The sequence below is a fragment of the Quercus lobata genome, chromosome 8 (genome assembly GCF_001633185.2).
Source record: "Quercus lobata isolate SW786 chromosome 8, ValleyOak3.0 Primary Assembly, whole genome shotgun sequence".
NCBI classification, from domain to species: domain Eukaryota; kingdom Viridiplantae; phylum Streptophyta; class Magnoliopsida; order Fagales; family Fagaceae; genus Quercus; species Quercus lobata.
This window is the reverse complement of record NC_044911.1, coordinates 18,152,437-18,177,465: the sequence shown is the minus strand read 5'-3', so window position 1 is coordinate 18,177,465 and position 25,029 is coordinate 18,152,437. Positions and strand designations below refer to the sequence as shown.

The 25,029-nt window shown below is 35.3% G+C and overlaps 1 protein-coding gene across 2 annotated transcripts in view; it reads right to left on the bottom strand.

Annotated features, from left to right (window-relative positions):
- The window catches only part of LOC115955885 (U3 small nucleolar RNA-associated protein 25), a 32,695-nt gene extending 9,540 nt beyond the window's left edge, over positions 1 to 23,155 (bottom strand). Inside the window, exons 1-13 of one of the 2 annotated variants that reach the window (XM_031074278.1) lie at positions 22,914 to 23,126; positions 22,597 to 22,713; positions 22,241 to 22,376; positions 17,897 to 17,991; positions 12,954 to 13,104; positions 12,393 to 12,537; positions 12,244 to 12,282; positions 11,525 to 11,648; positions 8,456 to 8,556; positions 8,238 to 8,369; positions 3,349 to 3,429; positions 1,712 to 1,908; positions 510 to 582 (exon numbers count right to left, since the gene is read on the bottom strand). In XM_031074278.1, coding sequence (XP_030930138.1) covers positions 510 to 582; positions 1,712 to 1,908; positions 3,349 to 3,429; positions 8,238 to 8,369; positions 8,456 to 8,556; positions 11,525 to 11,648; positions 12,244 to 12,282; positions 12,393 to 12,537; positions 12,954 to 13,104; positions 17,897 to 17,991; positions 22,241 to 22,376; positions 22,597 to 22,713; positions 22,914 to 22,941 — 1,419 coding nt within the window. In that variant the 5' untranslated portion in view covers positions 22,942 to 23,126. Of the gene's footprint in view, positions 1 to 509; positions 583 to 1,711; positions 1,909 to 3,348; positions 3,430 to 8,237; positions 8,370 to 8,455; positions 8,557 to 11,524; positions 11,649 to 12,243; positions 12,283 to 12,392; positions 12,538 to 12,953; positions 13,105 to 17,896; positions 17,992 to 22,240; positions 22,377 to 22,596; positions 22,714 to 22,913 lie in introns of both variants that reach the window. The other variant, XM_031074279.1, reaches the window with a different exon arrangement.
- Between the last annotated feature and the right edge of the window lie 1,874 nt (positions 23,156 to 25,029).

Below are 25,029 nucleotides of genomic sequence, written 5' to 3'. Positions count from 1 at the left end.
GGGTCTCACCAAACTAAAGATTTCCCAGAACATGATTCTTGGATAATGACCCAACACTATCTATCATGAAATTCCAAAACACAGCATAATATTCAACTTGGGATTTTCTTGAGTTAGCACCTAATAACAGGATTTTCCTATACAAGTAACAGAGCCTCAACAGAAGCATAGAACATACTAATGTTTCACCGTGCTCTTGCATCACTAGATGTTTAAAGCCAATAAACCAACACAAAGGTTCCAATAAGGTCTTATAAAACAGATCCAAGGCAGCACCATATACCCTTTGCACTGAGTTAAGTTCTCTTCTTTCATGATTAAACTATTTGTTGTGTATCAAGACAAAATAGGGATGTAAATTTGTATTTTTAGAAAAGTTCCTGGTGTATTGGACACAATAAATGTTTTGCATGGTGCTAAAGAATGAATATAATATATAAAAGCTATAACAGTCTTCACGATAATAATTAGAAAAATCAGAAAAACAAATCAAAAGAATAAATGCTTACAGCAATCAAACGAACTGGAGAAGCAACAATCACATCTGAGGAATAGAAATCACTGTACAACTTTATGCTCTTCCTACAAAAAATTGGAAAAAATAAAAATAAAAATAAAAAACAGAAAGTAAGAAAATGAGCCAGCAGGCACATCTACACTCACTCCATTTATGCTTAAATATACAATGACGGCAACTAACAATAAAATTTTTTAATCAAGCAATCACAAGAACAGAAATCTTTTAAAAGATTGAAAATCTGATGAAATTTGATCAAATGACAATAGCTAAATTCCTGGTAGAATAATATGTACTACAACAAAAAACGAGCATTATCTGTTTTTCTTCGTAGCCAATCAAGTGTTTCTTAAATCACAAGAGTAGATACAGGCAACAAAAATCATTGAGCAGCAAAATAAAGTTTTAGATGCTCCTACAGTCCTACCTACAGCATACTCCATTACAATGATACTGTAAAAGCATAGTCACATTCCACGGAAATTCAGCACTTGGAATCCACAACACTAGGTTGATTAATCATCCATCCACCCGATTGGAAAGAACTATAAATAGTGGACAACACAATTCTATAGATAAATTCTCAAGCAATAAATGGTGGGGTGGCATTATGGTAGGTCCTAGATTAAAATATTCTCAAATTGGTAAGTTACACACACACTCCCCATAACCCATGGCATTATTGTGGAAGGAATAAGTACCACTTGAGCTAGAGCTCATTGGCTGGTCCGAGGTTCAAACATTACATATCAAAAAAGCAAAGGGTGAGAAAATAATCAATCAACGGACGGGTATATCACATATCATGTAACCCCCCCCCCTCCCCCAAAATCCGGTGCTTGGAGTAGATTTTATGAAAACCTAGGTTCAAACATAAAGACTCTATAGATGCACACTAGTCTACCATAAATTCTAGGAAAAACCCTCAAAGTGCCTTGTAATTCATGTTCATAAAACCATAATTTGTGTACAGAGCACGTTTTGCAATCTACAGAGTGAGATCCAATCTCATGACTACATATCTTTCTCAATGACTCCTAGATTTATCATAGTTTTAGCCTCACATCTAAAAAACTCATTTATCTTCTCAGTGTATAACAAAATTAGATGAAGCGCAATTATTATGTCAACACAACTGAGAATGTTAATTTGATGGACTTGTTGGGTCATCACTATAAACTAAAGAAATCTTACCTAGTAAACTTAATTCCAAACATGAAATGATCCTCTTCATCCCTCTTTCCACCAAAAAGTTCTAGAAAGTCGGAAGGCTTTGAAGACTTCTTAGCTTTTGAGTTACCCTGGGTTTGTTGAGATAACTCATCCTCATCGTCTTCAACCTCTTGAGTTCCAAATTCTTTCAAGAAACGGTCAATGTGATCAACATTAACCTGAAAACCAAAAGGATAGTATTAACCAATATGGAAAGAAAACATTTATAAACTGTGTTTTATTTACCAAAGACAAAAGAAACCTCTAAAACTTTTATCATATAAATATTTGATAAATAATGCCATAAATTTATGTTGCAGGAAGTAATAAGAAAGCACAAATAACTCAATATTAAGATAGACATTTCTGTAAAGCTATAATCTAGTAATGGCCACAAATTATCATAAAAGTTGCACTAATGTGAAGTACTACTTTAAAAAAATTCATAAAGTATTGCACTCACTTTACTGTATGAACCACTAATATTTCTGAAGAGTGACCATATATAATTTTGTGTACCAAAAATTATCCTTAGCTATCTAAAAGTATGAGATAGCAAGAGCTTTGGATAACAATCCATTTCCACAACTATTACAAAGTTTTGCATTAGAAATCCAATCAATTTTTAGAATATAATTATATTACCTTGTTTTGAAATAGCTGAAAATATCTCCCATATACTATCATTTCAACTTTGTTAATGATCCAAGAATATGAAGGAATGGACATCTAAGTACACATCTTGTGTACTGTGGTGTTCATCCTTTTCAGTAAAATTTCATTAATGGTACTAAAAAATTTAAAGGAATTGAATAAATAAGTGCATGGTTATTCATCTATAATGTCCTGAAGTTATCAAAAAGAATTTCCAAGAAGCTGGTAAACAAACTAGACAAAGATAAAGATTGTATTTCCATTTTTCCTTAAACCTTGACAAGGATCTAAGTTCTCCACGTAAAGATCCAATTATAAAGGATTTTTTTACTTTTGGTCCACTATAAAGCTCACTCATAAACATCATATATGTCTTTAATATGCTTCAGTACATGGGAAAAAAAATTCTGATAAACTGCCATAGCTTCTTTTGTACCAATAAACGCTAGAAAAGTGTTGGAAATTGGAAACTAGTGGGCTTTAAAAGGTGCTAAAGCTCATAACAATGCAAGGTTTCACGTTCAATCTTCAACATTACTTAGGATTTTGGAGGTCATCATCTAAAGGGGACCAAAAGGATTTAGTGACAATACTTAAGTCCCATCATTACCCAATAACAAACGTTGACCATTCTTCCAATAGAAGAAATTCCCAAAACATTACCTATAAAATAAAGGACAATAAGTCCCAAAAGAGGTTTCAAAGCTCAAATGGAAGGATCACTAAGGGTTTTGTGTGTGTGTGTGTGTGTGTGTGTGTGTGAAAAGGTGCAAAATGATGGTTTAGAAACATGACTCCAAGTCCCATTTGGTGGACCAAATACAAGACAAGACATATACAAGTATGACAACTCCTAATGGAAAGAGAATATATAAAGTTATAAACATGAATGCCATGTATGACCCAGCTTATCTACCACAGCAAAAGATCAGATCAAGCTAAAGAGAGGACATATGATGGAATACCTTGTAGGCTGAAGGGGTTAGTTGAATTAACCTTTGAACAACACGAAGCGCAATGCGTCTAAGCGGTAAGAGGATCAAAACCTGGTGCACATAAAAAAAAACAGACCTTGTTGATTAAGCAAGCACACTGTAATATACGAAATAAAACGATTGGGAAAAGAAACATAACAGTCACAGAACAAACCAATCTCAAGGACTTCTACCTCTTCGTAGAAGACTTATTCTGGTTCCCAATAAAGGAGACAAGTTACAAGTGATGAAGCCACATTGGGTCCTTCATGATAGAATTTCTATAATCATATATAACAGCCACAGTTTCACACACTAGTTTTCGAAAATGAAGGAAGGAAAGCCCTATATGACCAACAGACAAGTGTACTAAATATAGTGCAGCAGAATTATAATTTATAAACACAATTATGAACAAGTGCTACTCAGCTGCTTCTTAAAAGTTAATTGATCCAATATCAAAGACGCAAATGTGATGAATCAATTCAATGTATAGAAACTGATAATTCTCAAATGGAAAACATCACAAATTTAAACTTTCAATCCAAAGGCTTAAGATAAATTATGATGAAACTACAGAAGATCAATTTTTAAATGACTCTGGTACTTTTACTTCTGTTGTAAAATTAAATTTTGAATTTGTAGAGTTCAATCTTCTTCAAAACTGAAGTTTAGGCTGTGAAGTACACATATAGATACAATATACATCATACGGATCGAATATAGCACCATTGTTGAAAATATGTGGGATACAATTAAACAGGTATAATTAATTACCAAAAAGAAAAATAACATAGGTATAATCTGATAGAAAGAAGTATACATAGACATTTTGGTATGCTAATTTTTTTCTAAAAATTGTGAAGTTATTTACTTGTTAAGTCACACAAGCAACTATAACTTATACACTTAGTATCCCACAACTGGTCTATCATTTTATTTACACTTATATTCTATGAATCATGGACATGAACCCAACACATCACAAGACATAGTGACACAACAATTCTTGAAAAACAAGGGCACAACAAGGCAACAACATTCTTTGGGGCCAAATGTATAAAGTTGAAAAAGAAAATAAATATGATGAATTGTATTGGTAAAAAGAATAAGGACCACCAATTAGATACTAAATACAGTTTTCATTTCTTTTTCTATTTTTATTTGTTACTATTTCATCAGTACACTTTCTTTCTGGTTTTATGCCATTTGTTTCTGTCAATGGAAGTCTCAAAAAGTAAAATAAAACTGGGCAACAAGAAAGTAAACTGAAAGGAAATAAAAAATAATTTAAAGTGAAGAAACAGCAAGAAGATGCCATAATAACCACGTATAAGAACTCGTGTTCATTTCAAGCCAGAACGACAAAAGGAGATAATCAATGGGCTTATAGAAGCACCGATGAGCAACAGAGGAAGCAACAGATCCATCCTTTCCACGCTTTGGATGACCATGTACCAGATGAGGACAAAAGAGATCATTCATGAGCTTGTAGAAGTGCCAATGAGCTTCAATTAGTGCCTATTTGGCTGTTTTAAATGGTGGGAGTGCAGATGGAATGAGAGAAAGAAGATTGCATATAGAGATTTGAGGCTTTGATTTTTTTTTTTTTTTTTTCCAATTTTTTTGGCAAACCATGTTTTGACTTTGTCTTTGAGGTGTCTTGACCATATCAGAACCCCCAAAAAAAATCTTGAGGCGCGTATGCAACCGTGTTTTGCCATTTCTGAGCTTTGTAGCTTATATTCATAGCATATACTAGAAGGCTCATTCCAAACATTCAAGGCAAAACCAGCTCATGCTTCATTGTTATTCAAGATGTATCAGCTTCTTTTTTATTCCTTTTTTTTTTAATATAAGTAAGAAAAAGTTTTATTGAAAGACTATTTCATGCAAAAAGAACACGAAGCAGCCAAACAAGTACAATGACAACTCAAAACTGTGTACAAGAAAGAAGAGAATCAATAAACATCAGGAGGGAGTCACTAGATAAGGGTCCCCGAGTGGAGACCAATCAAATAAAGGGCCTACGAACGAGGCAAGGAGATGATCCCCCAAGCTATCCACATCCTTGAACACTCTATATCCTCAAACGTACAGTTGTTGCTCTCCCTCCAAATACACCACATCAAAGGTGTAACATTCCAAATGTCAAACGAGTGTTTCCCCAACCAATTCCTCCACTCCATCAAAAGGTCGAGCACTCTCTCTTATAGAACCCATGTAACCCCAAATGATCTAAGAACAAAGCCCCACAACTGATAAGCTACCGCACAATGAATCAAAAGATGGTCTAATGATTTCCCATTACAATGGCACATACAACATCAATCCATAATTTAAAAAAATAATAATAATAATTTTAAAATTTATACATATATATAATCATTACAAAATAATTATTAAAAAAATTCTCAAATTGTCACTAGTGAGCATCTGATAAAAGAAATAATGGAGCTTGCAAATGAAATACCTCCTAATGCCCCTCAATGCTAGTCTTGGGCGATCCGAGAAGTATCCCAAAATGATGGGACAAATTGGAATGTTGTTGGACTTAAATCAAGAAGTCTTTACTCAGAGGCAAAATAGCCCATTCTTAAAGAAAGTGATTGAATTAATGAGGGAAGTGCAAAATCCCCAAGGGCACCCCCTCTTTCTAGTTAAGAAGTTTTCATAATGGACTTTTTCTTCCCCTATGCTATTTTCCTGACAAAAAAAAAATAGACCTACCTAGGGGCCTTGACGCCCCAAATACCTTTCCAAGGAAAGATGAAAGAAAAAGGTCCACTCAACACATTATAAAAAAGACTGAATATCGAATTCCCTCCTTTTCATCAACTTCCACCTCACACAATCCCAACCCTCACTAGGAATATGAGACTCCAAGAGAAGAAGAAAAGCTGCCACCAATTCCATCTCCCAATCATTAAAATCATGATGGAACCTCACATCCCAACTCCTCTCCCCCCTTGCTGCCTCACCAATAAAGATGCCATTGAAGCCTCCCAATTAGTAGAATTCTCATACAATACCAAAAAAGAGCTCTGTATGAGGTTGGTCACCACACCAACAATCCTGCCAAAATCACACCCTATTCCCCAATCCAGCCTCAAACCGAATGTACTAAACTTTCACAGCCCATCCTAATACTCCTCTGAAGACCACAACCATGAGGACCCCTATTCATCTTAGAAACCCATCCCCCACCCCCCCACCCCCAATTCTTCCCCAAATTTCAAGGCAACCACCATAACCATTTCCCTAATAAGGTTTTGTTGATGGTAGTAATCTTCCTTACCCCTAAACCACCATTAGCCATTAGAGCGCACACCTTATCCCAACCCACCAAATGAAACTTGGACTCATCACCCAAACCACCCCCACAAGATATTGGCTAAGGTGTTGGCATATTGTCTGAGACTGAGATAGTATTAGTTATGATTGTTTCATAGTCTCATAATGCATTTGTGAGTGGAAGACAGATTCTAGATTCGGTCCTTATTGCGAATAAATGTGTTGACAACTGTATGAGAAGTAAAATTTCGAGTGTTATATGTAAGTTAGATATTGAAAAGAAGTAAAATCATGTGAACTGTGAGGCCCTTATTTACTTGCTAGGGAGGATGAGTTTTGGTGATAGATTGCGAGAATGGACTAGAACTTGCATTTCCACAGTTCAATTCTTGGTTCTTATTAATGGGTCTCCAGCTAGGTTTTTTAGTAGTTTAAGGGGTCTAAGGTAAGGGAATCCACCATCCCCAATGCTTTTCTTATTGATGATGGAGGAGTTCAACAAGATACTCAAAAGAAGGGAGGGAGCTTGGTCTTATAGGAGGCTTTAGGGCAGATGGAGTGGGTGGTAGAGTATGTATTTTTCATCTTTTGTTTACAGATGACACTATACTCTTTTGGAAATTTGTAGCTAAACAGATTCTCCATATCCGGATGTTATTGTTGTGCTTTCAAGCAATGACAAGCTTGAGGGTTAACGTGAGTAAGAGCAAGTTAGTTCTAATATGGGAGGTGGCTGGTGAGCATGCATTGGCAGATATTCTAGGTTGCAAGGTAGGGAGTATTCCCATACCCTACCTAGGCATGCCGTTAGGGGCTTCTTACAAGTCCATATCTATTTGGAATCCAGTATTGGAGAAGATTGAACAACGGTTGGCAAGATGGAAGAAGTTGTATCTCTCAAAAGGAGGTCAACTGACTTTGCTTAAAAGCACATTTTCAAGCCTTCCTCCTTACTATTTATTGATGTATCAGCTTCCAAAATTGAAAATTACAGTTTTGAAAGTTTGAAATGTTTGATGCATCAAACACGTATTTTAGAAACTTTCAAAAAGTGGAGCAACCTTCTAAATGAAGCTCTATTTACACTAACCAAACAACCCTTGCCAACTACAGTAGACATCTACCACTTTCTTTGGAACTACCCATTGAATTCCAAAAGGAATAAAAAAAAAAAGTTTCCACTAAAAATAATTTCTATCACTAGCTATTTTCGACAGATTAAAAAAGCCTAGATCAATTTTATCACAAGACAAGGAGGGGTGCTCTCATCAAATGATGTCTATCAACTAAAGTCAGGAACATAACAGCACTTTTTACCACTACTATCAACACAATATTTCAATGACGAAAATGATAAGTGGTCAAAAGATCTATGGGAACAGGAAAGAATTATAAACTCATATGATAAACCAAGTCTACATATTGAGAACCATTTAATAATTACTATATTAGGTTCAAAGCTCTTATGTGTATGCCAGGGAACCAATTTAAAAGTAAAAACAAACAAAAAACAAAAAATGAAGAACAAAGTCCAAGTCTATTTAGTATAAGTTGATAAAAAATCACAAGAAAACAACTAAGACTACCTTAGGACGAGTGAATCCATGATCAAGGAAACTATCACCATTAAGCATTTCATTGTCAGCACTTTCCGGATGCTTTGCCAATTTTGTATCATTCTTTGTCACAAGATCTCTGGTTTTCAATACATGATTCAGCTGCATAATATACTCTTCATTCAATCATTCTATGAAAATAACATACACCAAAAATCTATCAAGAAAGTTCAAGTAATTGCACGCACAGAATGAATGATGTAAGCATCCATAATACTTGAATCTTCTTCCCGGCCTTTGAGATAAAAGGGTTTCTTGTCACAGTGCAGTATATCCCGATAGCTGTTGCCTAGAAAAAAAAATCAAGACAGTGTAAGCAATTCGATACATAAAAAAAAAAAAAAAAAAAGTATAATCAATAATCAATACTCAATTGCAAGATCATAAAGTCAATAAGGGGGAAGAACCAGAGAGGCAACTTTCAAGGCAAACATATAATCATAAATGTATGACAAACAAAGAGAAAGTTCAACAAAACTCAAGGACCAGCTACTTAAAATCAACTGCAAAAATCCAGTTTTCACCACCCATATAGACTATTGCACATCACAAAGTTTGCATAGACATGAAGAAAGCAGTGATGAGAAACTCCCAATTACTTCTGAGCACTGTGTCACATTCACTACTTCCAAAATTTGTGCTGCCAGAAGGAACACAGGATGCTAATACATCTGCTCATGTCTGAATCTGTCACAGCAGTCTCACTATCCCAAGCTAAAAGATACAATTCAGGAAACCTCTCCTTCCAGGTATAGACTACCCCTGCCATAGGCCATGCCAAAATCAAAATTTTGTGCCATCCCCAACATCATATCTAACAAAGCTCACAAAACTATCCCATCCTCTTCTAATAGGCTTCCATAAACCCGCTCCATACAATCCCCAAACCTACACCAAGCACCAAAACTCATTAGGGGATCCATACTTTAACTCTATGACCCACCTCCACAAAGCCATCTCTTCACGCCCATAACACCACAACAACTTCCCAACAAAGCCTGATTAAAGAATACTACCTTCTTAATTCCCAAACCACCAAGGCGAATTGGACTACAACAATTATTCCAATTTACTAAATGAAATTTGAATTCGCCACCCATACCACCCAAAGGAAGTCTCTGTGAAGTCTATCCATTCTATTTGCTACACCCACTAGTATTGGAAAAAGAGATGAAAAAATAAGTAGAAGACTAGGAAGCATACTCTGGATGAGGGTGAAGCGACCTCCTTTTGACAGATTGATGCAGGATAATCAAGAGGGAAATAAAAGAACAAGAAATTTAAAAGGTAACCCTAAAAATCAGCACCCATTGCTGGAAATAGCACCAAGCAAGAACACTTACACATCAACACCTAAGCCGTCAAGAATCAACACCAACAATTTGGAAAATCTCCCATTTGAAACTCCATTAATCAATCTTCTGCTCATTAAATTAACTGCCTAAAGCCTTTTTATAAAGCTTCCACAGATAAAAGATCATGTCCATAAAACATTCGACTGATAACAATCTAAAATACTGATCCTTATAAAATACTGATCCTTATCGAATCTTTTTTTTTTTTTAGGAAGAATCCTTATCTAATCCAATCCTTATTTGAACTCAAAATAAAATGGATTCCTAAAATAATCCAACTACATAAGAAATTCAATCTAATAAGGTATGTTGTCTGCAACACAGATGAAGTCTTTTCCATCCACCCAACCTCAGCACATTCAAGAATGGGATCCCAATTCAATTTCTCCTTAAAGGGAGCTCCTAAAGGTAATCCCAAATACTTCATGGGAAGCGATGTAATTCAACACCCAAGATCATTTGCCAGCCCCTCAATGTGTTGTATCTCCCACAGGCATTATTTCAGACTTGCCCAGATTAATGCTCATACCCGTACGGCCTCAAAACAAATAAGTATACATCGTAAATACCTAATCTGAGAAGAGCTTGCCTCACAAAAATAAATAAATAAGAGTTTCATTTGCAGATAGAATGTGAGATATCATAATTGTTTCACCTCTCCTACTATCAATGGAGAAATTATCATCAATAGAGAAGCTTTATTAAGTAAGCTCCAGACATTGCTCTTGTGATCAACCTGCTCAAAGTCTCCATGACAATCACAAACAACGAAGGGAATATTAAGTCCCCCTGATGTAATCCCCGTCTCCTGTTGAAAAAATTGTGGGTGAACTGGTGTACCGCTCACCAAAATCGAAAACTGACGGTTGATATACAGAATTCTATCTACTTTCTCCATCTTTCACCAAATCCACACTGTTCAAGCAAATACAATAGGAATCCCAGTTTACATGGTCATAAGCCTTCTCCAATCAACTTTACACAGCACCCCTCGTATACTTGAATTCATACAACTATTCAAGCATTCATTTGCTATGAGAACTGATTCCAGCATATGCCTCCCTTGGATGAAAGGGTTCTGCATAACACTCTCTCTCACAATACCCCTTTCAATCTGTTTACCAATACCTTTGCTAGTAATTTATATATAATTCCCACCAGGCTAATTGGCCTAACATCTTTCACCTCAAGAGCTCGAGGACACATGATAATTCAGTTTTCAACATGAAACTTGACACAGGTTGAAAAGTGTGAAAGATAGTATAAAATTCATTCTAGCTAGATGCAAACCTAAAGGCCACAGGGAATTTCTTGAACCTATATGCAAACCCTTGAATCTACAAGCCCTCTATGATGGTTCTTTGCTAAGGTGATATGCACCTTTCCAATTGTTTTGGACACCAAAGTAGTAAAAGAATCCCTACAAGGTATCCAAGAAAAAAAAAGAGAGACTTGAACTTGGGCCGCAAATCATAAGAAAAAGAATCTTGAAGTAAAAGTAGAAATTGTAGATGGAGAGGTGTTCCCTCATGTTCAATAGGGATTTACCACTTCATTAGGAAAAGGCTGTGAGCTTATGTAAGAAGTAACTAAGAAAATCATACAAAAGCACACAAAAAGTTTAAAACCCTATGATGTTAACAATGATTCCATCCTTGATATTCTTAGATCTAAACCAGATAATACATTGTATCATTGAATAAGAGGAAGGTCCTGAAGCTACATATGGATAGTCCTTGGTAGCCTCCACTTCCACTCATCATTGAAGCAAGGAATATGGGCAAAACATTCTCAGAAAATCAATTGCAAGGATTTAAAACTAATAACTTGCAGTAGGACAAGACACAACTGAATGCAACTGAAAAGATATTAATCTAGGACTACAAGATGAGGCTCACTTACAAAGGGAGAAGAATAATCTCTCTTTAGATGAATGAAAATCATCCCCTCCAGATGTCTTATAGACATCCAACCAGTGTTTATACAACTTTAGCTTCAGACCATAATCAGAATTGGTGTTAACATCCTGCAAAAGTAAAAAAAACGGAGTACATGATTCAGCTAAAAGAATGAAGACAATAGTAATAGATCAAAATACTTTTTTTTAATAAGTAATAATAGATCAAAATACTAGTGCAAATCACAGAACAACAAACAGATTTAATGGGCCAGATTTAAGATTCTAAATTCTAATTAATGCATGGGTATGCCGTGATGAGACATTAACATGTGGTCAAAAAACTCAAATTTCAAAATTCAAAACCTAATTATTCTTATCCTCAGTAGCTTCTACAAATTTGCCACAGAGTTCCATTCAGGTAGTGCATTGTTTTGTAGCACAGTAGCCTTCCACCTCTATAGGAGGAAAATTTCCCCAACAAGTGAATATAACCAACCCCAGCTTGGCCCACTCAAATAACAGTCTAAGCATTAAATGGATTTGCTTATCAAAACGTCCTACTTTTCTCTCTTTCAACCCTTTTTTTATATATATAATAAATTGAAGTTTTCTTGCTTTTCAAAGTTTATACTGATGTTTAAAAAGTATGCATTTTTGCTCTATTTGATTAGTGAGAAAGGAGATGCAAAGAGGGGAATAAAAAGAAAGACAATACTCAGACCTTGAATATGAGTTCTTTGATGTGGTTCTCTCTAAGATACTGCCACATCATAATTGCAATAAAATATAAATTTTAAAAGCTTTAGTATAAAAGATGGTCAGATAATCTTTATCAGAAGTAATTCTAAGGAATGCAAGACAAAAGCTTACCTTTAAGAAACACTCTTCAGTTCCCATCCACTTGCAATTTGACATCCCAACAACAGGCACCTCCCACTTATATTTCCATTTCTTTGTTGACATATTATCAACTTCTTCTTTTGATAACTTGTGCTCCAAGTGTAAATTAAAGGAACTACAAGATCATATATAGTTAAATGACACATCTATAAGGATGCGATCTAGTTGAAATAAAACAAAGATCACATAAAAACTTCATATTATTTTACATATATATATAGTATGTATGCATGTACATGTAATAATATTTAACAAAAACTGCCAATAGGTGAGAGTCTCAAAAAATTAAGGAGATCAAAAACATAAAATCAATGAACAAATAAAAAAAGCTAAAAACTCAAGAAACATAGCTGTCAGATTGACATGCTACAAGTTGTATGGTTGTTAATCGATTGCCCAAAAGTAATCTCAAGATAATGATTAGAATTTTATATATAAGTATAAAAAATAGTGTTCTAACAATGATAATAATTTCAAATGATAAACCACAACTTAATAGAAAAATCAGAAAGGCATTTAATGTAAATAGACCTCATGCATTCTGATCCATCAGTAGAAGTCTGACCATTGGCTCTAATATCATGCTCCTGATCTGTGTCAGAGGCCTCGTGATCATCTTCAGTTTCAGCATCTTCACTTTGCTCCCCAGGGTCCACCATGTCAGGCTGTTGTATCGTACTTTCTATAGTATGAACAGAACTCATTGTCAGTTCAATCCAATCCAGTCCAATTCATTAAGATTAAAGACAAAAGGATTTTAAGCATATAAAATGTCAAAATCCCTTTGCAGTTGGAGAAACTATATTGGATCACACAAATAATAAACCAACTCCAAAGATCACATATATATTGAAAATACTGTGTTTCAAAAACTTATCCGCAAAGCGTGGCAATTATAAAATTCACTATTTTATGAAATGGAACCAAGGGTTCAACTGAAAACTTCAGTAAAATCGTTACTTGAAGCCACAATTTCTAGCATGAGTTGGCAAGTTGCGGTGACTATCTTCTTACTTTATGTCAAATCTGAAATCTCATGATTCCAATTTTGGGCTGAAATTGATTTCAGACTTTCAGTCTCACTCAAAACACACTATATCTCCCTCTGTCACTTTCTATACTCACCCATGATTTTGAGGCACCTTACTTCTCAATCTCGACAATTTTCGCCCACAGTTTAGTTTGGTAGTTTAAGGTGGGGGTGTTTGTACTGCATTTGGTTTGGGAGTGAACTGCTGATTTGAGGGTATTGTGGCCAGGTATGGCGGCAGTTTGGTGGTGCCATTGGTGGTTGTAGGCCAAAACCCAAGTCTTTCATCTGTCTATAAGTTGAGTATAGGTCTAAAATGTTTTAAACTAAAATCGTGACTTGGATTTCGTTTTCAACTTGTTAAATTACTGATTCTCCCCAAAGCTTAAGCTGTTAGGAATGTTAAATTTAATCATTTAACCATAATTCTTACACTCCCTTTCACGTGTGGGCTTAAACTCCTCCTTAACAACTAGGGCCCAACACGTATAATTTTTAACATTTTAAACGAGAGGTAGAGTGGAGACAAGAACCGAACTTAGGATCTCCTGCTTTGATTCCATGTTAAATTACAGATTCTCCCAAAACCTTAAACTATTAGGAATTGTGAATTTAACATTTAACTATAATTCTAACACAACTCACAATTTCAGACATGGCACAATTCAGCCAACAAGCAGTCAAGCCTGCTAAATCAGCCTTCAATCATGAGTTCAAATGCAATTATTTTATGAATTGTTTCAAACGCAATATTTTGTTAAACGTCATTTACTTTTTTTGATAAGTAAAAGATATATTGATAAAAAAGGGGACACCCTAGTGCACAGGGAGTGAACAAGGGAAAAGAAATCAAATACAAAAATTACAAGAGTCTAGGAAAACAATAAAAGAGGGGAAAGATTTATCTTGCAAAGCAAACAACCAATCCCTTAAAGTTCTAAAAAAGAGAAGCTTGAGGTCAGGAATAGATTTCTCAGTATCTTCAAAACATCTACTATTCCTCTCCCTCCAAAGACACCACAATAAGCAATGAGGAATGATGGACCAAATATAACCATTTCGATTACGACCAAAGCTGCCTTGCCAACACCATAACAGCCCCAGAACAAAGTGCGGCATAACCCAAGAAACTCCAAAAAGGCCCAAAACCATAGACCATAGATCCGAAGCAAAAGGACAATGAAGAAATAGATGGTCACCCGTTTCACCATTTCTCTTACACATGTAGCACCAATCCAGAATCCACACCTTCCTTTTACGTAAATTATCAATCGTCAAGCATTTCCCTAAAGCAGCAGTCCAAACAAAGAAAGCTACTCTAGAGGGAATCTTTTGCTTCCAAATACTTTTCCAAGGAAACCCAATGGAAGCGGTGCCAGCTAAAATTCTATAATAACCACTAACCAAGAAACCCTTAACTTTGTTAGGAATCCAACACATTTTATCCTCACCTCGCCCCCTTATATGCGAACCATAAATAGATGCCATGAAGTCGGACATAGACTCTAGATCCCGAGCATGCACACTCCTAATGAATCTCACATCCCAGAAGAGGACACCATGAGCAGACATAATAAGCTCAGCCACACTGGCATCCTTATTCCTACAAAATCTGAACAAGTCTGGAAATCTAACAGCAAGAGAAGTCTCTCCACACCACCGGTCTTGCCAAAACTTCACTCTAGATCCATCACCAATATCATAAAGAATATGGTGAGAGAAAGAAGGCCATCCCTGACTGATATTTTTCCATAAACCAACACCATAAGGGCCAATCACAGCTCTGGAAAACCAGCCCCCCCACATACAACCATACTTTGTCTCTATCACTTGCCTCCAAAGGGCATCTTCCTCAACCCCAAATCTCCAAAGCCACTTTCCAAGTAAAGCTTCATTGAAAAGTCTAATCTTCCTTATCCCTAAGCCACCCGAAGAAATAGGAGAACAAACAGTAGCCCATTTAACCAAATGGATTTTAGGATCATCTCCAAGACTGCCCCACAAGAAATCCCGCCTGGAGTTTCTCAATTCGGTTAGCCACACTAGCAGGAATAGGAAATAAAGAAAGAAAATAAGTGGGTAGATTAGATAGGGTGCTTTTGATAAGGGTGACTCTACCTCCCTTGGATAAGTATAAACGTTTCCAACCCGCCAATCTCCTCTCCATTTTCTCTAGAATAGGATTCCATATAGACTTATCCTTGAATTTAGCTCCCAAAGGAAGACCTAGATATTTCATAGGGAGAGAGCCCTGCTTGCAGCCAAGAACAACCAAGAAAAGGTCAAAATCATTGACTACCCCAACCGGAACCAATTCTGACTTGCCCAGGTTGATCTTAAGGCCAGACACCGCCTCAAACCAAATAAGAATCATGCGAAGGATCAAAATCTGATCTAAATCAGCCTTACAGAAAATAAGCGTGTCATCTGCAAAGAGGAGGTGAGACACCGCCATGGATCTTCCCTCCAAGTTACCTACACTAAAGCCCGACATGCGACCTTCAAGAACTGCTTTGTCCAACATTCGACCAAGAGCTTCCATCACCAAAACAAACAACAAAGGAGACAACGGATCACCTTGCCTCAAGCCTCTGGTGCTACCAAAAAAACCACAAGGAGAGCCATTGATCAAGATGGAGAAGCGGACAATAGAAAGACAAAAGCGAATCCATTGTCTCCATTTGGCAGAGAATCCACTTCTTTCTAACATCTGTAGCAGAAAATTCCAATTTACATGGTCAAAAGCCTTCTCAATATCCAACTTACAAATCAGCCCCGGCAACCCAGACTTCAATCTACTGTCAAGGCATTCATTAGCAATAAGAATAGGGTCAAGGATTTGTCTGCCCCTCACAAAAGCATTCTGAGATGCTGAGATTATATCCCCCATCACCAAGCGGAGACGATTAGCCAAAACTTTACATTCCAGTTGAATGCATCCCCACATGCCTACTGCTTAAGTTTTTTTTTTTTTTTTTTTAATAAGCACCCAAATCTTCAGATATTATAAAGTAAAGAGGCCTACCAATAAAATCCCAAAAACATCAGAACTAAGAACTCGTCTAATGCGATTAGTTGATAACAAACTGAAAATAATTTCTATAGACACACACGAGCTAAAAGTAGGCATTGAAAGGGGGCGTTGATTTGACTCATCAGATTAATAAAAAAGATGTCAGGAGTGTATTGGATCCGAATTTCATAGCAGAACAAGAGAAGAAGTAATCTGCACTTTAGATGGTAAGAATTTTCCAGAAAGGGCAAAGTTTGAAATGGAGATCAATAGGTACTACTTTAAAGAGAACTGTTCTATAGATGCTTGTGGGTTGAAAGAAAAGGTCAGACTGATTGAAAGCTATTTTCAATTGCCGCTTTCAACATTCGTGATTATTAGTCTTTGTGATGGGCAGAGAAGATGGACAGCAAGGAGTGGAAATAGAGAACAACTGTCAGTCAAAGCAGGTGTTTGGTCCTGAATGCCTCATCAGATCTCATCCCTCAAATGAGAGAAGGGGGGAAAATTAACTGATTTCAGCATTCTTGTCCACAACCCAAATTATGACAATTGAACTCCATTTAAATTGTTCCTTAGGTATAGGTTATACAGAAAAGGAGAGAGAAGAAATTAGGGGGTGCAAAGGGGGGGGGGGGGGGGGGGGGGGGCGCACTTCTAGAAAAGCAACCAATGGTAAACAAACTTGAAAAACCACCACTCTTTTTCCTTTTCTTTTTGGATAATTAACTAAGTGAACAACTACTGAAGGTAACAAATCCAAAGAAAACCTAAAGAAGCTTATTCATGCCCACGTACAAGATTAGAAATTTGATAATCAACAATTAAATCTGATGTAGCCACCCTCTACCCTTAGGCCAGCCAACCAACCCCCCTCTACTATCAAGCCAAAACAACCAGCCACCCTTTCTCTTAGGGCAGCCAGCCAGCCCCTTATTTTGACTTCTCAGATCTACCATATGTTCTCATTAATTTCAGCTTGGACTTATGTTGTGATAGCCTGCCTAGCTTAACTATTAGCTAGTTTATTTCCTACTAGTCAAAGATTATAATTAGGCCTGTTATATAAGAGTAGAATCAGTTTTTTTATGCAACTTTATCTTAGTTTTAGATCTGGACATAAACTCTGTTTCTCCGGTTTCTCTGTAATTCCAGTTTTGATTCTCAATTCTAAGGCAATTCTTTTTCAAGTTCTTTCAGTTATTTGATCTTGATTTCCATCAAAATCAGCATTTTCAGTACTTAGGAGAACATAGATTGAAACTACAATCACAAAAAAAGGCTTATAGATTATAGACATCTAACAAAAGCCTTTAAGGAAACAGAACTTCATAAAACAAAAAAAGCATATTATATGTTATCGGGACATAGAGAAAAAACCCTTTAGATAGTTGTCTAAACAAACTATAAATCCCATGAAACATTCCTTACCATCTTCCTTATCATCTTCCACCGAGACACTGAAAGATTCAAAACCATCCTCTTCATCTACTTCGGAGTCACTTTTACCTTCTTCTTGTCTTTGTCTATTACACAAAAGAAGCACATGATAACTGTAAATTTTGAATTCCTCAAAAAAACTGTTGTTTAACCTTATAATTCAACTTAACACAAAGTTTCAAGAAGCCAGAGCAACAAGTATTAGTAGTGCTGATTAATTATCCAATTTAAAATGAGTGTTTCAATAGAAGTAGCTAATCCATGAGGGAATAGCATCACTAGCAATTTTAAAAGCTACACTGCTTGGTTAAAAAATATAAAATGAAAATTCATTACTCTACAACTATATGGTATAACTCAATAAAGGGTTTCAAAAAATTAAAAAACATAATGCATCACGTGACAAGCATCAATATGGCATACAAAAAGGTTAAATGCTCAGGTCAATAAGGAACATGAGTTATTAATAAATAACAACTAACAAACAATAACTCATCATTATTCATGTCTACTTGGCATATCAAGGTACTTAAAATCATTGCTCAAAGATGTACAAAATGCATACAATAAGTATAATGAGACATTCCCTTTCCAACAGTAAACAAAATGTATGGTAAGTGTGCCATAAGCCATCCAATTGGACCCATCCTAATGAATCACTTAATTTCCTGCAACTCTTTTGTAACATTCTAACTTCCTGTTATTCTTTTGGTTCTACTAGTCCAAAGGAAGTACAAGTTTTTTCATCTGAATTTTTATCAGAAATTTAATAGTAAAAGAAATAATAAGAAATATTTTTTGATTAGTGACCGACATTTTCTTTTCTTTTTTTTTGGGAAAAAGAAAGGCTACTACATGTACATATATAATGAAAAAAAAGAAGGCCAAAAGGATTGCAAAGAAATGATATTATATACAGAAGTGTAGCAACTCTTGAAATTCAGATAGCGAATTACAATTGGTAAAACCCAAGCACAAGACCAATCAAACAAGGATATACTAAACAAAGTTATAAACTGAATCACCAAACTTTTTGTATCCTCAAAAGCACGATTATTTTGTTCCCTCCACAATGTCCACATCTAACATAAGGAACCAAGTTCTATATATTCGTTAAATGATTGCCAACCCAATTCCTCCAACAAAGAAAGGTCAATGACCTTTCTAGTTGCACTCGGTTAATCCCGAAATATCTAAAAAAAGAACTCCACAAATCCCAAGCAACAGTACAATGTAATAGTAAATGATCTACCACCTCCCCATTACACACACACCATACTACTAATGTGTAACCTCTATTGATAGGATTTTCACATGTGAGATTTTCACCTTAAGTTTTCACGACCCCACCCGCCAGAACTGTATAACAGGTTATCCAGGGGAACTCCTAGTGCGGATGGAACCCTAGATGTCTGAATCTACAGCTCATCTCAAGCCTCCAACCACTAGGCTGCACCCTAACGAGTAACCCCAACTCTTTCATGGGAAAAATACTAAACAAGCAACGCACAAGGCATCATAGTAAAAGCAAACATTAAACTTACCACCCCCTTTCAACCTCCAACTCAATCTATCACAAACCTCTCTCCTAGGGGTATTAGAGTAAAGAAGATAAAGAAAAGCATTCACCGAGTCCAGCTCCTGATCATTAAAATCTCTTTGAAAACTAACATTCTAGCTTCGCATCTCCCCATCCGTCTAACTAATCATAACAGAACAAACAGAGGCATCTATCGTTGTGGAACATGTAAACAAGTCAAGAAACAACACCTTCAAAGAATGATCCCCATACCAGGTGTCACGCCAAAACCATTTCTCAATTACCATCTCCTACATCTAAGCGCACATAATGTAAAAACCTATCCTTGCCCACTCTAATGCTTTTCCACAGGCTATAAACATTAGTCCCTCAAAAAAATTTTAAAGTCCACCCACCCAATTCCTCCCTATACTTTGAAGCTATTACATCTCCATAAAAGTGTTATCTTTCGACCCAAAACGCCAAAGTCATTCCCTAAAAAAAGCTTGATTAAAGGTCCCTATCTTCCTTACAACCAACCCACCAGTAAAAATAGGCAGGCAAACTATATTTCTCACCTCACCAAATGGTATTTGAACTCCTCTCCCGAACAATCCCACAAACATTTTCTAAGTGATCTGTCCAATCTGTTTGCCACACAAGTTGGGATGGTAAACAAGGAGAGAGAGAGTATGTAGGAAAACTCAAAATTTTACTCTTCAACAATGCTATCCTTTCCCCCTTAGACCAGTATAATTTCTTTCGTCTTAATAATCTGCAATCCATTTTTTCCTAGAATTGGATTCTAAACCATTTTCACTTTGAAGGATGCCACCAAGGACATTCCAAAATAATTCATCGACAAATTCCCAATCTTACAACATAAGATATTAGCAAGCTCCGCCATGTTGCCAACCTCTCTATGCCGTCTCACTCTTGCTCAAGTTCACCTTTAATCCTACAACAGCTTCAAAACACGTCAGTGCCATTTTGATATAAAGCATTTGTTAGGCATTTGAATCACAAAATAAAATAGCTTCATAAGCAAATAAAAGGTGAGCGACACAAAGCCCTGTTTCAGCTGTAGTTCCCACCCTAAAGCCGCTAATGTAGCTGCCCTGCTCTGTTCTCTTAAACATCCTGTTCAAGACCCCCATAACCAAAATGAAGAGTAACAGGATAAAGGGTCACCCCGTTTAAGAACCCTTGAAATACTAAAGAAGCCAGAAAGGGAGCTGTTCACTAAAACTGAGAATCGAACTGCAGAAATGCAACTACGAATCCAGCATATCTATTTCTCACTAAATCCTATCTCCTTTCCATCAAATAAAGTAGAGTCACCCAATTAACAGGATCATATGCTTTCTTAATATCCAATTTGCAAATCACACCCAGGATGTCAAGTCCAAGATTTGCCTACAATCCATCAATGCATTCTGTGACTCAGAAGTTAGTTTATCAAGTACCATTTTCAATCCATTTGCCAACACCTTTGCCTATTACAATTTATAAACACTCCCAACCTAAACAAATAGGCTGAAAATTCCCAATATTGATAGGAATGTTTTTCTTGGGAGTTAGTGCAATAAAAGAAGCACTGAAGGATTTTTCCTTTTTTTTTTAATAGGTAATAAAACTTTTATGCAATAAACTGAACATCACGTTCATGATGGCGAACATTCTAATCAAGAAAAAAATACAACAAGCTCAAAAACTTAAGCTAACAGAGTGTAAGAATTCAGAAATTGAAATACAATTCGTAAAACCCAAACACGTGTCCACTGAAACAAAGTACTGAAGAGAAAAGCTTTTAAGAGGTCTAAGGGTCTCTCCTTGTCTTCAAAGATGCTTGTATTACATTCCTTCCAAAGCAACCACATTAAACATGCTGGGACCTTATTCCATGCGGTTGACAGGCGCTTTCCAAACCAATTTCTCCAAGCAAAGAGGAGAGAGCTAAAAGAAGCATTGAGGGATTTTTCAAATTGACAATGCTCATGAAACTCCTCAATAAATGCCATAACATCCACTTCAACCACCCACCAACACTGTTGAAAGAAAACCATGGTGAATCCATACAACCCTAGGGTTTTATCTCCTCCTTAACTCTTCCAATACTGGAATAATCATTTCCTTTCAAACTTCCTCTCAAGTAAATTTCTTTTAGTCTATTTGATTTTAGCGAAGTATAACACATCAACTGAAGGTCTAGCTGTCTATTTCTTGGCACAAAGACTAATAGAAGTGGACCACATGCTCTCTTATGTAAAACTCCTCCTCATAAAACATGCCAAAATCCCATGTTGTAACCACACCTATGTGAATTTGCCTACCACAACCCTCCTCCTTTTCCCAGGCTTGGGACTAGCTATAAATAACTATATGACACTAAGCACAGACACAAGTGTGGGGACAATGGATGGAAAAAAAAAAAAAAGGATAGCTAAAAGTGTAATTATTTGCCAGTTAGTTGGATTCTCAAAACATGAATGTTATTTTTGTAAACTAGTTTCGCAAGACTAAGAGAATTGTCATATCAAACAATGGGAGATCTTTGCATCTTAATGACACTTGCACGACTATCTTACATTCGATTGGAGCAAACAACTCATCATCACACCACGCTAAAAAGAATGTGACACCACTAAATCACAAGATGAAATCACATGAAATCAAATATTAGGCTTAAAAACCATATGCATATAGCATTCTTACACTAGCTTTTACAATTAAACAAACTGAGTACGTTGATCTCCCTTGTTGCTCAACTACATTAAAAAACAAACAAACAAACCCAGTACATGAGAAACCATTACCTCTTCTTATATGCAGTGTCAACTGATTTGCTACATGACCGCAATGACATCAATAATTTATCATACATCGACGCTTCTCTATGAATCACTTCTTCTTCAGAAGCCGCACCGCTAGATTGCTCCTCCGACGCTTCCCCTGTAATAAAAAGTTCGATCCCAAAAACATTCATTCTAGTAGCAAAACAGATATTACCAAATCCAATTTTTAAAACTTCCTCAATAGTTCACAATATCTTCAATACACAGTTTTATTAAACATTCTCATAATCCATAATTTATTATTAAAAATAAAAATAAATTTGATAGAATTAATAAAACATACACAATGTATTAATTAAAAAAAATGATTAACGTGCCTGAGGGACTTGGCGAGGGGCTACGAGTACGAGTACGAGCAAGCTTTTGTTCGACACGGCGATTCTTAATTACATGGTTACTTTCTGAGTTGGAGGGCGCTTTGGATCGCTTCAATCCTAGTTAAACCAGTAAAATAAAACTTTTTAGAGTTAAAAAAAAAAAAAAAAAAAAAAAAAAAAATTAAACAAGCATACAGATAGAATAGTTGAGCGTGTATTACAAAAAATGAAAACTAGAACCAAAATAATTTGGATTATTAGGGCAAATAAAGAGAGGCTGTAAAGCAAAAAAAAGAGAGTCGGAGAGAGTAGCTAACCTCGATTTTTGGCGAATTGCTTCCCCATTGAAAACCCAAAACAAACCTAAAACACAACAATAGATAATAGTTGTATATAAGGTAAGTCGAAGAGAGAGAGAGAGAGAGGCGCGATGCTGCTAGTGCTGGGACTGCTACTGATGAATGATAACTGAGAATTAAGAGGTAAAACCCTACTTTTCAAGGTTTTAGCGGGAGAACCTTCTTTTTTATATTATTTGTTAGGAGAACTGGAAAAGTGGTTTTTTTTTTTTTTTCCTGAAGTTGTAGGAAGAAAATAATTGGCTAAAATGCAAAATTTTACTTTAATATTTTATTTGAATTTATTTCTGTACGCTAATTTTGTTTTCATTTATTTTGGCTTGGTAAAGTTTTAATTTTATTCAATTAAACCTTTTCTACCAATTTTTTGATAATAGTTAATTGTACAAATTTTTAGTTTTTTGAATATTTTAAATTAAAAATATTTCCTATTTTTTTAAAAATAAAAAATTAGTAAAAATTAATGAAAAAACCTTAATTAAATAATCTTGAACTTAAAGAATTGAAAAGTTAATTTACTAAAATGAATTCTGACTAAATTTATAGGATGAATTTTGCATTTTAGCCAAGTTAATACTTGTTATTCATATGTATTTTCAAACAAAACTCGTATAAATGCATGGAAATTGTGAATCTATGTCACGATTTTAAATTTTAAAATGTGACTTAGGACGTGTTTAAATACCACTAATTTTGCTGAAATTAAAAAAATTATTGTTAAAAGTACTGTAGATAAAGGTAAAAATTAGTTGAAATAGTACAGTGAGGCCTATAGATAGTGCCAAAAAATGTAATAGGACCCATGAATAGTAGAAAAAATAAGTTAAATAGTAAAATAATTTTCATTTTTTAATCTTTTCCCAAACACACACTTAGGGTGTGTTTGGTTGTGGTGAAAACAGGGAGAATGGAAAATGTTGTTTTCCACTATTTAGTTGAAGAAAGAAAATATGAGAGAAAATTTTCCCTCCTGAACCCACTTTTTTTTATCCTCCCAAATTGGGATGAAAATAAGAAGAGAAAAGTGATGAGAAATACATTTTGCATAAATACCTCACTTTATTACATTCACATACCCCTCTCACTTTCCCAATATTATATAACAGGGGCATAATAATCAATTTATATGAATTACATTTTCCATCCTTCCCTTTTTCTCTCCAACCAAATAAAAAAAAATTTCACCCTCCCACTTTTCCAACCCTCTAACCAAACACACATGAGAGAAAACTAAATTTTTTCTATCCTTCCACTTTTCCATCCTCCCACTAATTTTCCATCCTCCCACTTTTCTACTCCTCCAACCAAACAGACCCTTAAAGCCACAATTTCAATTCATTTACATACTTGAATATGTACATATTAGTGTGTAGATAGTGTCCCATATTTTAACTACGAAATAATTTTTTATTAATTTTTATTGAACTTCTGTAAAACTTCTACTTAATAACGCATGTTGTATATTTTTATTTATATAAAAAAAAAGCTTTATTAATAATTTTTTATAAAAAAATTAATTTTCAATGTGGAACAAATCCTATGAATTAAAATTCTATTATATTTACTAGCCTTTGAGCATGAGGCTCTTCTATTTTTTGGGTAAAGGTTAATAATTTGCATAAATTATAATTTGGGATTAATATATTTTCCAATCACAAAAAAAAAAAAAAAAAAAAAAAAAAACCTAAGGTAGGGATGTGATAAGTGTTAAGCATTTGTAGGTGAAATAATTTTTTCATCACACCCCTAGGTTTTTTTATAATTAAATTATATTTTATGCAAATTATTAACCTCTACCCAAAAAATAGAAGAGCCTAGCCTCTGAGTATGGACTCACACGTATGCTCAAAGGCTAGTTTGTAATACTGCAGAATTGAAGGTGGACAGCTGACATTCCACTGTTGTCCACATTTTTTTATTTATATTCAAAATATACACTTGATGAAAATATTCATGAGTTACAACTAAAAGATAATTACTACCTTTAAAGCTAAGTACAAACTCAAATAAAAACCATAATTAGAGTTTAGGAGAAGTTGTTGTTGAGCTATTAGAATCCTCATGTAAAAAAATT